Source organism: Osmerus eperlanus, chromosome 15, assembly GCF_963692335.1.
Source record: "Osmerus eperlanus chromosome 15, fOsmEpe2.1, whole genome shotgun sequence".
Taxonomy (NCBI): domain Eukaryota; kingdom Metazoa; phylum Chordata; class Actinopteri; order Osmeriformes; family Osmeridae; genus Osmerus; species Osmerus eperlanus.
The window spans coordinates 16581613-16593605 of record NC_085032.1 but is presented as its reverse complement, the minus strand read 5'-3'; the positions used below and the strand labels follow the sequence as shown (position 1 = coordinate 16593605).

Here is an 11993-nt window from a genome sequence, read left to right as displayed (position 1 = left end):
TTTAATCGTAAATCTAGTTTTACGCCGGTCAAGATGGATTTGTGTTGGGTCAAAATACATCTGACTCACAAACTAAGGTCATCAGGGTTGGATTAGGTGACCAAAATGTGTGTCACGCAGACTACAGTGTGTACTAGAAATTCAGTTTGTGACGAACGGCGGTTAGGGGGTGGGGATTGACAGAAATGTTATCGAGTAATACGTAGTCAAATGAGGCGAAAACTGAAACCCCCCTGTCAGTCAGCCAATGGAAACTACGGGATTGAAGAGAGGGTATGTCTCGAGACGTCAACGGACAAATGAGATTGCGAGTTTACGCCTGCAGTGAGACAATAACCCCGCCCCTGGCTTCCATTTCTGAACTGAGGGACACCGCGCTCGCGTAGAGGATCCTCGCATTTACACACATTTTCTCATGTAAATAAAGTAGGTTCTGTTGGTGTAAATTAGCGACAGATACTCGAGAGCGTTTTAAATTGTACTACTTTCTCGGCTTGGATTCCAGTTTGAATAGTGGCTATAACCGAAGCTGGCCTTTTATTTCCCGTTTTAACTTTCCTTAAGCGGCGTTTTCCGCCGTTTTTTTTCTTTCGTTTCGCCCCACTCACTCTCCCCCTTGTGTGAGTAGGGGCCTGTAACGTTGGTTTAGCCACGAGGCGCGTCGGTACAGCCAGAATTGGGCTATGGCGGAGTTCGGGAACGGACTGGCGGAGGAATCCCTTCTGGACTCTGATCCTGGTCACCCAGAGCTGGAAGACACAGGAGTTGGCGACGAGGAGCCGGGGTTAGAAGAGGGAGAGGCCGCTATTGAGGACCCGGTAAGTGAAGGGCACAGTTCGTGCCCGTAAAGATACTTAAAGCTCCAGAGAATGCACGTGTTTCACTGGATATTTAATGTTGGCTGTATACACGTTGTATTTGGTCTGAAAGTTATATTATCGTACTCTGTTTATTTGAATATTAGTGTGTTGTCGCCTGGTCGATATTACCGCCATTGTGGCTCACGCAGTGCAGTAGAAATGGGTGGTGACATGCGTGGTTTTGGCGGCCATGTTGGCGCAGCAGCGGTGCTAGTTTCTCTGCGCCAGATCTGTCGACCTGGTGGGGGGAAAAATACTCGTCGCAAAAATGCGAGACGGAGATGTAGGAGACAGGGGCGAGGGTAGGACGGGCCGCCATTAGCCGCCGCAGTGCGAGTATATCCTCAAAGAAGGCGACAGCTCACGGTAAACACGCCTCTTTTTATGGAACATCATAGCTAGAACGCGATGGAGGTGGGACACATGGGGCATACAGAACATTATTGTGAATTGCTAGAAAACCGAAGCTCTCTTTAGTTAGCCAGCTTGTAATGTGGTACTGCCAGAGCTGTATATGGTGGAATTTCTGAGTATAGTATGAAATATACAGGTATTCTGATTGCTAAAGTATGTATTATTAACTGCCAGCCAGACACGGCTTTAGCTACGTTGTCTATCTTCATTGGGAAGAAGGCAGGCTAAATAATTAGGATGGAGGTGACGAATGCACTTGACTTGGCTAGTTGCACATTGTGTTGGAGGACAGGCGCATAGAGCTCGATGTTAAGCTAGCTAGCTGTGAATGTGTCTCGCCATGAAGCTAACTCGTAACTGTATCTTAGGCGTTAAGTATGTTAAGTAAATGATATATGTGGTTTGCGGTAATCTCGGGCCGGTATGCAACCCTCATGTCCGCACCAGAGGGTGGCTGTGGGAGTTTGGCCAACACACTAAATATGCGACAAAACAAGACAGTGTACTAGTATCGCCCTGTTTACCCGTACACCAAGCCTCAATTGACACCCAGACCCTGCCATGAATTTCAATTTGATCTCCTCTTGAAGTAATACCACGTCGTAGTGTTTTTTTTTTTTTTTTTTTTTGCGCTTATTATATATATATATATATATATATATATGTATATGTCGGTTGGTACGGCAAGGTATCTGTGACAACGATATCCATCAGACGCGGTGAAAGACAGAATCTGCCGTGCAACAACGGCGAGGCCGGCGCGTGCCAGCGGCGTCAGTCCAGGAGGACGTTCGAGCAGCTGCGCTGCAATGCAGCACTGTGAACGAGCCGCGAGGCAGCACGGACTGAGGGCATGCACCCGACCAGGCGGCCCAACGCGCTGTGGCTGCCGTCTTATTGTCCAGGGCTGGGCCAAGGGAGGATCTTGCTGAGGGGGCATTTTGAAATGAATGGTTACAAAGCCCCCTGTCCCCCACTAGCCAGCTCATCACGTCATGAGCAGATGGGGCTGGCCTGGCTGGGCCGGCCGCAGGATTCAATTGTGCTGGGCGAGCCAGATGCGTGCGTTCAGGACCTTACACGCTTCGGTTTTCTTTTTGAGGTCACCGTCCCTGGAATAGTGACCGTGGTAGCCTGTGTGTGTGTGTGTGTGTGTGTGTGTGTGTGTGTGTGTGTGTGTGTGTGTGTGTGTGTGTGTGTGTGTGTGTGTGTGTGTGTGTGTGTGTGTGTGTGTGTGTGTGTGTGTGTGTGTGTGTGTGTGTGTGTGTGTGTGTGTGTGTGTGTGTGTGTGTGTGTGTGTGTGTGTGTGTGTGTGTGTGTGTGTGTGTGTGTGTGTGTGTGTGCGCGCTATTTGGCTGACGGACTGTTTGTGTTGCCCGACACAGGAGCTGGAGGCAATCAAAGCCCGGGTGCGAGAGATGGAGGAGGAAGCTGAGAAGCTGAAGGAGTTACAGAACGAGGTGGAGAAACAGATGAACCTCAGCCCCCCACCTGGTATGTAACGTGTGTGTGTGTGTGTGTATGTAACCTGTGTGTGTGTGTATATGTAACCTGTGGGGGTGCGTGTGTGTAACTTGTGTGTAACCTGTTTAGCCTAGGTCACATGAGTCTAACGACACATGTTCGGGTCGAATCGTTCGGTACTATACGCATCACTAACCGTCCGGTACTGTACGCATCACCTAACCGAATGGTTGGTTGTTAATGTAGTTGGTGCCTCTGCATTCTGCAAGATGGCCCAGACACCATAACAGCCCTGAGCTGTCTGCCCCTCCCACTCCCAGAGATGACATGCCTCCAGGGAGGAACGCTACGCTAAGCTAGCTCGCTAAGCTAGCTCGCTGTGATACGGCCATGAATTTAAAGTTGGCAACTTTCTCAGTAGAAAATGTGGGACTGAAGGCTTTTGCCTGCTGCTGTGGCTGTGTAGGTGTTGACAAAACCTTGTTGCGAAAAAATCGTAGCTGGCTAGTGCCTTCTTAGCCTTCACCACCCTTTCCCCGGTTCATATGTCCGTCTAACTTTCCTCGACCACTAAGCACTCGGCTGTGATGAACCAATGATCTCTGCCAAGAATTATGGGCGCTGTTTCTCATATTTGAACTGATTTAAGAATGTTACCTCCTGCAGCTTTAGGTTGAGTTATCGTGATGGATCAGCATCAAATTGTAGAAATAAATGTATTTTTAGTAACGTCTCTAAATGGTTTTCTCCAGCTGGTCCTGTCATAATGTCCATAGAGGAGAAGATGGAAGCTGATGGGCGCTCGATCTACGTAGGAAACGTAAGACATCAACTTCTCTTGTAGACAAGATCCGTATCAACCCTAATCTTCTGTTCATACAAGGCTGTTACGATCTGCGTCTTGCATGTTTGGCTGTTAAGTCGCCATGGCCCTGAGGAGGCCTATAGAGAGTGTGTGCAGTTGTTAAAAGTGTGTGTGTGTAGGTGGACTATGGGGCCACAGCAGAGGAGCTGGAGGCTCACTTCCATGGCTGCGGCTCTGTCAACAGAGTCACCATCCTGTGTGACAAATTCACAGGGCATCCCAAAGGGTCAGTAGACGCTCTCACTCCTGGCTCTCTCCTCTGGTCGCTCTCCTATCTCTGCTTCCTCGCGCTCGCCTTGCTCTCCTTCTGCCTCTGCTCTCTCCCGTCCTCTCTCTTTTTTTCTCATTGCTCTCTCTACTCTCCTTTCTCTTCTGATCTGTTTCTCTGTCTCTACTCTCCCGTCTCCTCTCTGGTGCTGTCTCTCTACTCTCCCTCTCTCCTGTCTCCTCTGTGGTGCTGTCTCTCTACTCTCCCTCTCTCCTGTCTCCTCTCTGGTGCTGTCTCTCTACTCTCCCTCTCTCCTGTCTCCTCTGTGGTGCTGTCTCTCTACTCTCCCTCTGTCCTGTCTCCTCTCTGGTGCTGTCTCTCTACTCTCCCTCTCTCCTGTCTCCTCTGGTGCTGTCTCTCTACTCTCCCTGTCTCCTCTCTGGTGCTGTCTCTCTACTCTCCCTGTCTCCCCTCTGGTGCTGTCTCTCTACTCTCCCTCTGTCCTGTCTCCTCTCTGGTGCTGTCTCTCTACTCTCCCTCTCTCCTGTCTCCTCTGGTGCTGTCTCTCTACTCTCACTGTCTCCTCTCTGGTGCTGTCTCTCTACTCTCCCTGTCTCTGGTGCTGTCTCTCTACTCTCCCTCTCTCCTGTCTCCTCTTGGTGTTGTCTCTCTACTCTCCCTGTCTCCTCTCTGGTGCTGTCTCTACTCTCCCTCTCTCCTGTCTCCTCTCTGGTGCTGTCTCTACTCTCCCTGTCTCCTGTCTCCTCTGGTGCTGTCTCTACTCTCCCTCTCTCCTGTCTCCTCTCTGGTGCTGTCTCTCTACTCTCCCTGTCTCCTCTGGTGCTGTCTCTCTACTCTCCCTCTCTCCTGTCTCCTCTCTGGTGCTGTCTCTCTACTCTCCCTCTCTCCTGTCTCCTCTCTGGTGCTGTCTCTCTACTCTCCCTCTCTCCTGTCTCCTCTCTGGTGCTGTCTCTCTACTCTCCCTGTCTCCTCTTTGGTGTTGTCTCTCTACTCTCCCTGTCTCCTCTCTGGTGCTGTCTCTACTCTCCCTCTCTCCTGTCTCCTCTCTGGTGCTGTCTCTACTCTCCCTGTCTCCTCTCTGGTGCTGTCTCTACTCTCCCTGTCTCCTGTCTCCTCTGGTGCTGTCTCTACTCTCCCTCTCTCCTGTCTCCTCTCTGGTGCTGTCTCTCTACTCTCCCTGTCTCCTCTGGTGCTGTCTCTCTACTCTCCCTCTCTCCTGTCTCCTCTCTGGTGCTGTCTCTCTACTCTCCCTCTCTCCTGTCTCCTCTCTGGTGCTGTCTCTCTACTCTCCCTCTCTCCTGTCTCCTCTCTGGTGCTGTCTCTCTACTCTCCCTCTCTCCTGTCTCCTCTCTGGTGCTGTCTCTCTACTCTCCCTCTCTCCTGTCTCCTCTCTGGTGCTGTCTCTCTACTCTCCCTGTCTCCTGTCTCCTCTGGTGCTGTGTCTCTCCTCACTGTCTGCTCTCTGTTTCCCCTCTCCTCGGTAGGTAGTGGCTGGACGCCTGCACCCCAGCCACACTCAGGAATGGGTTATAACGTCAGGTGTTTGTGCATCTGTTGCAGGTTTGCCTATATCGAGTTTGCAGACAAGGAGTCTGTAAGGACAGCCATGGCCTTGGACGAGTCTCTGTTTCGAGGAAGACAGATAAAGGTGAGGAGAGAATCCAGATGAGATGTATTATCATTGTTTACTAGGGGTGTAACGATACTCTAAGCTCACGATACGTATCACGATACTGGGTGTACGATACAATAGGCATCACAATTTGTTATGACTGAAATTCAATTAACAGATTTATTTCCAAAACATGAAACATTTTCAATAAGTTTCTTTGTAGTACATACAATTGAGTTAACTCAGTTAAAGAGATTTCTGTGAATGCAATGAATGCATGCATGACGCAGGTGCAGAGTAGGTCGCGTGCTGGTAGCTCAACCAATAGGATCAAACGGACGTCATATTGTACAAATATTGCCATAACTTTACAATACGTGTTTTATTACGATATATTGTTCTACAATATATTGTTACACCCCTATTGTTTACATGATATCATGTTTCTTATGTCATGAACACTTCAAATATTATCTTCATGTTGAGATCAGGAGGGAACTCGACCCCTGTGGTGTGTGTGGTACCAGGGGCCTATGTACTGTAGAAGTGTGTTTGACACGGCTTCAAAATGGCCACGGCCTAGAAAAGCACTAAAAACTCTAGCGTGTGTAGGGTTTGGTGCACAGATATTTAAAACCTCCTGAACGCCTGTCGGTATGCGGCACAAACGTGTGGAGAACACATGTAAGGCTAAGGGCTAATCACAGCGGCCAGGTTCGAATCCGGCCCGGATCATTCTTTACATGTCATCCTCTCTCTCCCTACATTTCCCATCTCTAGAATATAAAAAGGCAGAAATGAATGAAAATATAAATAAAGAAAGCACTCCCTTGTGCAGATGTGTTTCGATACTGTAGTGAGAGCCCAGTGTAACTAGTAGTGTTTTCCCAGTATCAACACTAGTATCAACACCAGTGAGCCCAGTGTAACCAGATGCGTGTCCAGTGAGCCCAGTGTAACCAGATGTGTCCTTCCAGGTGGGCGCCAAGAGGACGAACAGGCCGGGCATCAGCACCACAGACCGAGGGTTCCCGCGGGCCCGCTTCCGCTCACGAGGGGGAAACTTCTCGTCGTCGCGCGCACGCTACTACAGCGGTTACACACCGCCCAGAGGCAGAGGACGGGCGTTCAGGTGAGCCTGCAGGGACACCCACACCCTGAGGCTGAGAGACAGCGAGGGGCCTGGGGCTAGGACAGGAGGGGGCCTGGGGCTAGGACAGGAGGGGGCCTGGGGCTAGGACAGGAGGGGGCCGGGGGCTAGGACAGGAGGGGGCCTGGGGCTAGGACAGGAGGGGGCCTGGGGCTAGGACAGGAGGAGGCCTGGGGCTAGGACAGGAGGAGGCCGGGGGCTAGGACAGGAGGAGGCCTGGGGCTAGGACAGGAGGAGGCCTGGGGCTAGGACAGGAGGAGGCCGGGGGCTAGGACAGGAGGGGGCCGGGGGCTAGGACAGGAGGGGGCCTGGGGCTAGGACAGGAGGGGGCCTGGGGCTAGGACAGGAGGAGGCCTGGGGCTAGGACAGGAGGAGGCCGGGGGCTAGGACAGGAGGAGGCCTGGGGCTAGGACAGGAGGAGGCCTGGGGCTAGGACAGGAGGAGGCCGGGGGCTAGGACAGGAGGAGGCCTGGGGCTAGGACAGGAGGAGGCCTGGGGCTAGGACAGGAGGAGGCCTGGGGCTAGGACAGGAGGAGGCCTGGGGCTAGGACAGGAGGAGGCTGGGGTTTGAAGGGACTGGTTGAGGCTAGGAGGAACAGTAGTTTAGAAGAGCCTTAGTGATGGTTCCTTTAGGTTCTCCACCCTCAGTGGAGAAGGAGAGGGAGGGAACAGTGGTAATGGGTTAGTAGAGCCTCAGAAATTCTGCCTCCACACTTCCACCTTTTCCCCCCAGCATGCATCAGAGCACTTTGACCCATGGATGCTGACTCATTGAAAGCATATGATTGGTGGAAGGGCAAGGATACGTGTTGGGTTGATAAGGGTTGATGTGAGGACAGCTCTGGGAGGGTGGGCTGGGTAAACCTGTCTGGGGCAGTGTGGTGGCGTCAGCCCCGAGCCTAACAGGTTCAGGGAAATCCTTAAGACTATATTTGGTTCCTGTTTGGATTCTGGCATCCCACTTCCTTCCTGGAGGCTGGCTGGGTGGGTAAGACGGAGGTGAGGTTGGTGGTGTAGGCTGGGTATGGGTGAAGTAGGGTAGGTGGGTATGGCTGGGTGGCTATGGCTAGGTGAGCTAAGGTAGCTAGGTGTAGAGGTGGGTACGTGCGGGGGGCTAGGAGGGTGTGTTGCCACGGTAGCAGAGGCAGCTGGACTCCTGGTGCTCTGCAGTGTGTTCCAACCTGGCTGTACATGCATGAGGGGCAGGCTCTTTGTATGAGTTGGAGCGTTACATGTGTCTACGCACACACACACACATATGTGGTGTGTGTGTGTGCGTCTCAACTAAAAAGAAGCTCTGGTGGCTTGTGTCTCGTGAACTCAGTCACCAGCGCCTGGTTGGAAGTTGACCGGTCTGATCAGAGTACACACAGGTGGGAGCCTCCTATTCAGGATGATCTGCTGGCTCATGGCGGGTGCCTGCGTCACCGTGTTCCTCGTGGTCGTGACTGTTGCTGTCGAGACGTTAGCCATGTCTCAAAGGCCTGCGACCTTCTCAAAGGGCAGCCCCATCCTCTGGTGTCTATCTGTATCTGCTTTCAATCTGTGCAAAAGCCTGCCCCCTATGTATGTAAAACCCGGCGTGGACCAGAGTGCTGTGCACTGGGAGTCAGGTGGCCCTCCCTGGAGTGTGTGTCCTGCTGTGTCTCTCAGTGTGAGGTGAGAGGGAGGGGGGTCCCCGTGATGAGTCAGTAGACCGCTCACAGTGGGCCTCGCCGCGGAGCTCCTCGCTAGGACTCACGGTGGGCCTCGCCGCAGAGCTCTGTGCTGGGACTCAGTGGGCCTCGCCGCAGAGCTCCGTGCAGGGACTCGGTGGGCCTCGCCTCATAGCTCTGCGCTGGGGCTCACTGTGGGCCTCACCGGGGAGCTCTTGGGTATGGGCCCTACTGTAGAGCTCTGTGTGTGGGCCCTTGTCTCGTTTTATCAGTGTTGTTGTGAGAGAGACTGAAAGGGAGGGTCAGAGCGAGAACACTGATCAGTGCCCTCATACACGCCGAGCGTCACAGATTCTGTCCATTAGAACAGTTCGTCATTCCTGCTCGTCTGTTCTGCGACATAGTTCCAGTGGAGTCCTCAGTGTTTCTTGATTCATTTGAGGAGTGTCTGTTCTGACGGCGTGCTCCGGGTGTTGTGTGGTTAGAATACGAGCGTCCTAATGGATCAGAATCTCTCAGCGCTCGTCGCGTTCTAACGCAAACACCAAGCCCCCCCCCCCCAACACACATGGGCCTCTGGGGGCGGGGTCCAACCAGAACAAGGCACCCTGACGAGGGAGGTCAGGGGTCGGCGGGCCTTGTCTGTGAACACATCCGTTTAATAGCCAGTTGAATTGGACTCCCTCTGACACACAGGCCACACAGACCCCTGACCTCTGCCTGTCCCTGTGGCGGTCTGGAAGGTGTGGGATCAGTTCCAGCAATGTGGGAAACCTGTTCACCTGGAACAGGAAGATCCTCCATTGCTCTCCTGGTGTCACCCAGACCTCCACTGGTACTCAAGGGGGGAGGGTGGGCGTTGAACCTGTTGGTCGGCCTTCACGCCCAGAACGGAGGCTTCATCCCTGCAGCCTGATTTTCACCTCAGCATCTAGTCACGCGGTCAGAGCTCTGGAGTGACCGTGGTGTGGCCACTGGGTCCTACTTAGAGGGGAGGGAGGGTGTGATTCTGCCTGGCTCTGTGTGAGTGAGTATTGGAGAGTGAGTTAGTGCAGTCCAGTCCCTTCAGATTGCTAGGTGTGTGTGTGTGAGAGCTTCATGTCTTGCTGGGGGTACTGGGGGTGGTGTTTGTCCTCAGGGTCTCTCCCAACAGTGACCTCAGAAACGGCTCTCACAGAGCGAGAGAGAGAGAGAGAGAGAAAGAGGGAGAGATTGCCTTCACAACCCCCCCCCCCTCCCACACACACTAGACTCTCAACATCTGCTCTAAGAATCTACGTACACATATTCCACTGTTGGCTGGTGCAGCCCTACAGTTCACTGGGTCACTATCTTACACACACGTTCACTGGTGGGAGAACCAGTCAACTCATGAAACCAAAGGCACAATACCGTTAATATGGTATGAATGTCACTGGATCTATGTAAACATTATTTTTCCTCAGTGTACTTTTAAGGCTTGAGATCTCCCCAGGCCCCCCTCTACCCGCACACACACACACTCCACACCTAAACAATTGGTGTCCGTCTTCTTAAGCCAAACAAAAAAAACTCACCCTCTTTTTCTCTCTCTTTTCCAGGGGCCGAGGGCGAACAACATCGTGGTATTCCCCTTACTAATACACCCCTCCCCTTACTATCACCCCCATGTCCCCATACAAAAAAAGAATGAAAATACCCCCAATAAAGGAAGGAACCCCCAGAAGAGAAAAAAAAAAAAAAAGACAAAAAAAAAAAAAAAAAAACATCTCCTGGACAGACAGACTGGCCGCTGTGTGCGTTTGTGTGTGTGCGTGTGCAGTGGAGGTGGGGCCACCATCCGGGTAAGATATGTGATGGCCCTGGAGGGGGAAGGGGTGGGAGGAGGGGGAGATTTGGTGGCATTTCAGTTTTGTTTTTGAGAAGATGATGTAATCTCAGGCTGCAGACGTGTCTCCTTCTGGCTGTGACCTCCAGCGTGACCTCCAGACCCCCTCGTCCCTAAACATACTTGCAATCGGAAACGGTGACCAGAGAGGAGAATGTGATGTTTGTTCTTATTTTAAATGTACCTCACATGTGAAACTTCCAATAGCAAATGTTTTTTTTCTTTTTTTTTTTTTTTTAGTTTGTGGTATTGGAGTATCATATTCTCTTGTGTTGTCTGACCAGCTACCACTCACCCCAACCCCCCCTCCCCTCTAACTCTTCATCACTACGGTTACTGCCGCCCACCTCTGACTCCATCTCATGCCGTGTTCAGTGCCCCCCACTTCTCTCGGTCATTCTGATGGTGACTGGCGTTCAGTGGGACACACTTGTTTTTTTTTGTCTGTTCCTTTATTGTACCACCTGCAACCACGAAGGCATGGCCAGACTTCTGCAAATCCCCCTTTTTTGTCTGCGTAAACCCTCTTCATCTGTGCCTGCCTCTCCCTTTGTGCTGTAAACCCCACGCCCCCCATTTACCCCTCCCCCCCCCCCCCCCTCCCCCCTCTCTCTCCCTCTCTCTGTATATTAGACCACTTCTTGTCGTTGCAGGTTTCAGGACCAGTGGAGGCTGTCCACCCCTCCTCCCGTGGCAGCGCCCCCTACAGTCTCGGCGGCGTCTCTCTCTCTCTCTGCCCCCGCTATGCACACTCACCCCATCCTGTCTGTGTGGGGGGGTGGGGGCGGGGGGCAGGGCGACCACAGGCCCACCGCAGGGGGCATTTACTACAACAACAAGCGTTGAGGCTTACTTTAACTCACTCGCAGGCACGCACGCACGCAAACACACACATACCACACTAGGCCCAGACACACACACATACCACACTAGGCCCAGACACACACACATACCAGACTAGGCCCAGACACACACACACACACTTTAGACAACCTACCCAGTACACATATTTATATGTAGAGAGCTGAAGACAGACATCAGAGTGGCAGTGAGCGTGAGAGAGGCAGGACCAGAGCGGGAGGGGGAGGAGGGGAGGGAGAGGCCTGTTGTAGCTTCATGTCTCTGAGGCCAGGGCAGTCACAGCTTCAGGACAGCCACGGGGCTAAAGGCAACAATTAATTTAATAACTGAGGGCATCAAGCTTTTCTTTCAGAGGCCGGGGGGGTTGTGTGGAGAGGTTTGGTGTTTTGAAACGGGGAGGGGGGATTGGATTTGGGGGAGGGGAAAAAAAAGAAAAAAAAATGTTTTGCTTTTTTTATTTTTAACCCATGAGTCTGTAATTAGACAGAACTAAAAAATAAAGACCATTGTGTAAAAATGAAACTTGTCTTTGTTTTGAAATAGGAGTTGATGAAAAAATCTTTGGTCATTTTATCCAAAACACCCAGTGAGCTAATGGGAGCCCTGCTTTCTTCTGGTTTTCTGACACCCCAACTCTGCAGATTGTTACAACTAGATAGTTCAATGTCAAATTTAAATGTTGTGTAGATTGTTATGATCCCTGATAGCTCAGTGGTTAAGGATATGGGCTACTGTGTGAGGGGTTTTGTGTTCAAATCTGGCTGAAGGATCTTCTTACAGCTCTGACTTTTATAAATAAAACTGATAAAAGGTAAATTTATTTTTAGACTTGGTTGAGCCTTTCCTGGTGGAACAGTTGGGTACCTGGAGAGACAGTTGGGAGAGGGGATCTGGACAGTCGGGTAGTGCGCTGCGGTTACAGGGATCTGGACAGTCAGGGAGTGCGCTGCGGTTACAGGGATCTGGACAGTCAGGGAGTGCGCTGCGGTTACAGGGATCTGGACAGTCGGGTAGTG

The 11993-nt window shown here is 51.9% G+C and overlaps 1 protein-coding gene across 4 annotated transcripts; it reads left to right on the top strand.

Moving 5' to 3' along the window:
- Positions 1–338: 338 nt before the first annotated feature.
- Positions 339–11793, top strand: pabpn1 (poly(A) binding protein, nuclear 1). Of its 4 annotated transcripts, XR_009932317.1 has the most exons (8): positions 339–818; positions 2660–2768; positions 3491–3558; positions 3723–3829; positions 5393–5480; positions 6422–6576; positions 10770–11045; positions 11098–11793. XR_009932317.1 is itself a non-coding variant. In XM_062479987.1 (7 exons), exons 1-7 carry the CDS (start codon positions 684–686, stop codon positions 10960–10962), a joined length of 855 nt encoding a protein of 284 aa, XP_062335971.1. In that variant the 5' UTR covers positions 339–683; the 3' UTR covers positions 10963–11793. The 4 variants fall into 4 exon arrangements, 3 of the variants coding, with proteins under 3 accessions (XP_062335971.1, XP_062335973.1, XP_062335974.1); XM_062479987.1 differs by having other exon boundaries at positions 10770–11793; XM_062479989.1 differs by lacking the exon at positions 11098–11793 and having other exon boundaries at positions 340–818; positions 9830–10909.
- Positions 11794–11993: the final 200 nt, after the last annotated feature.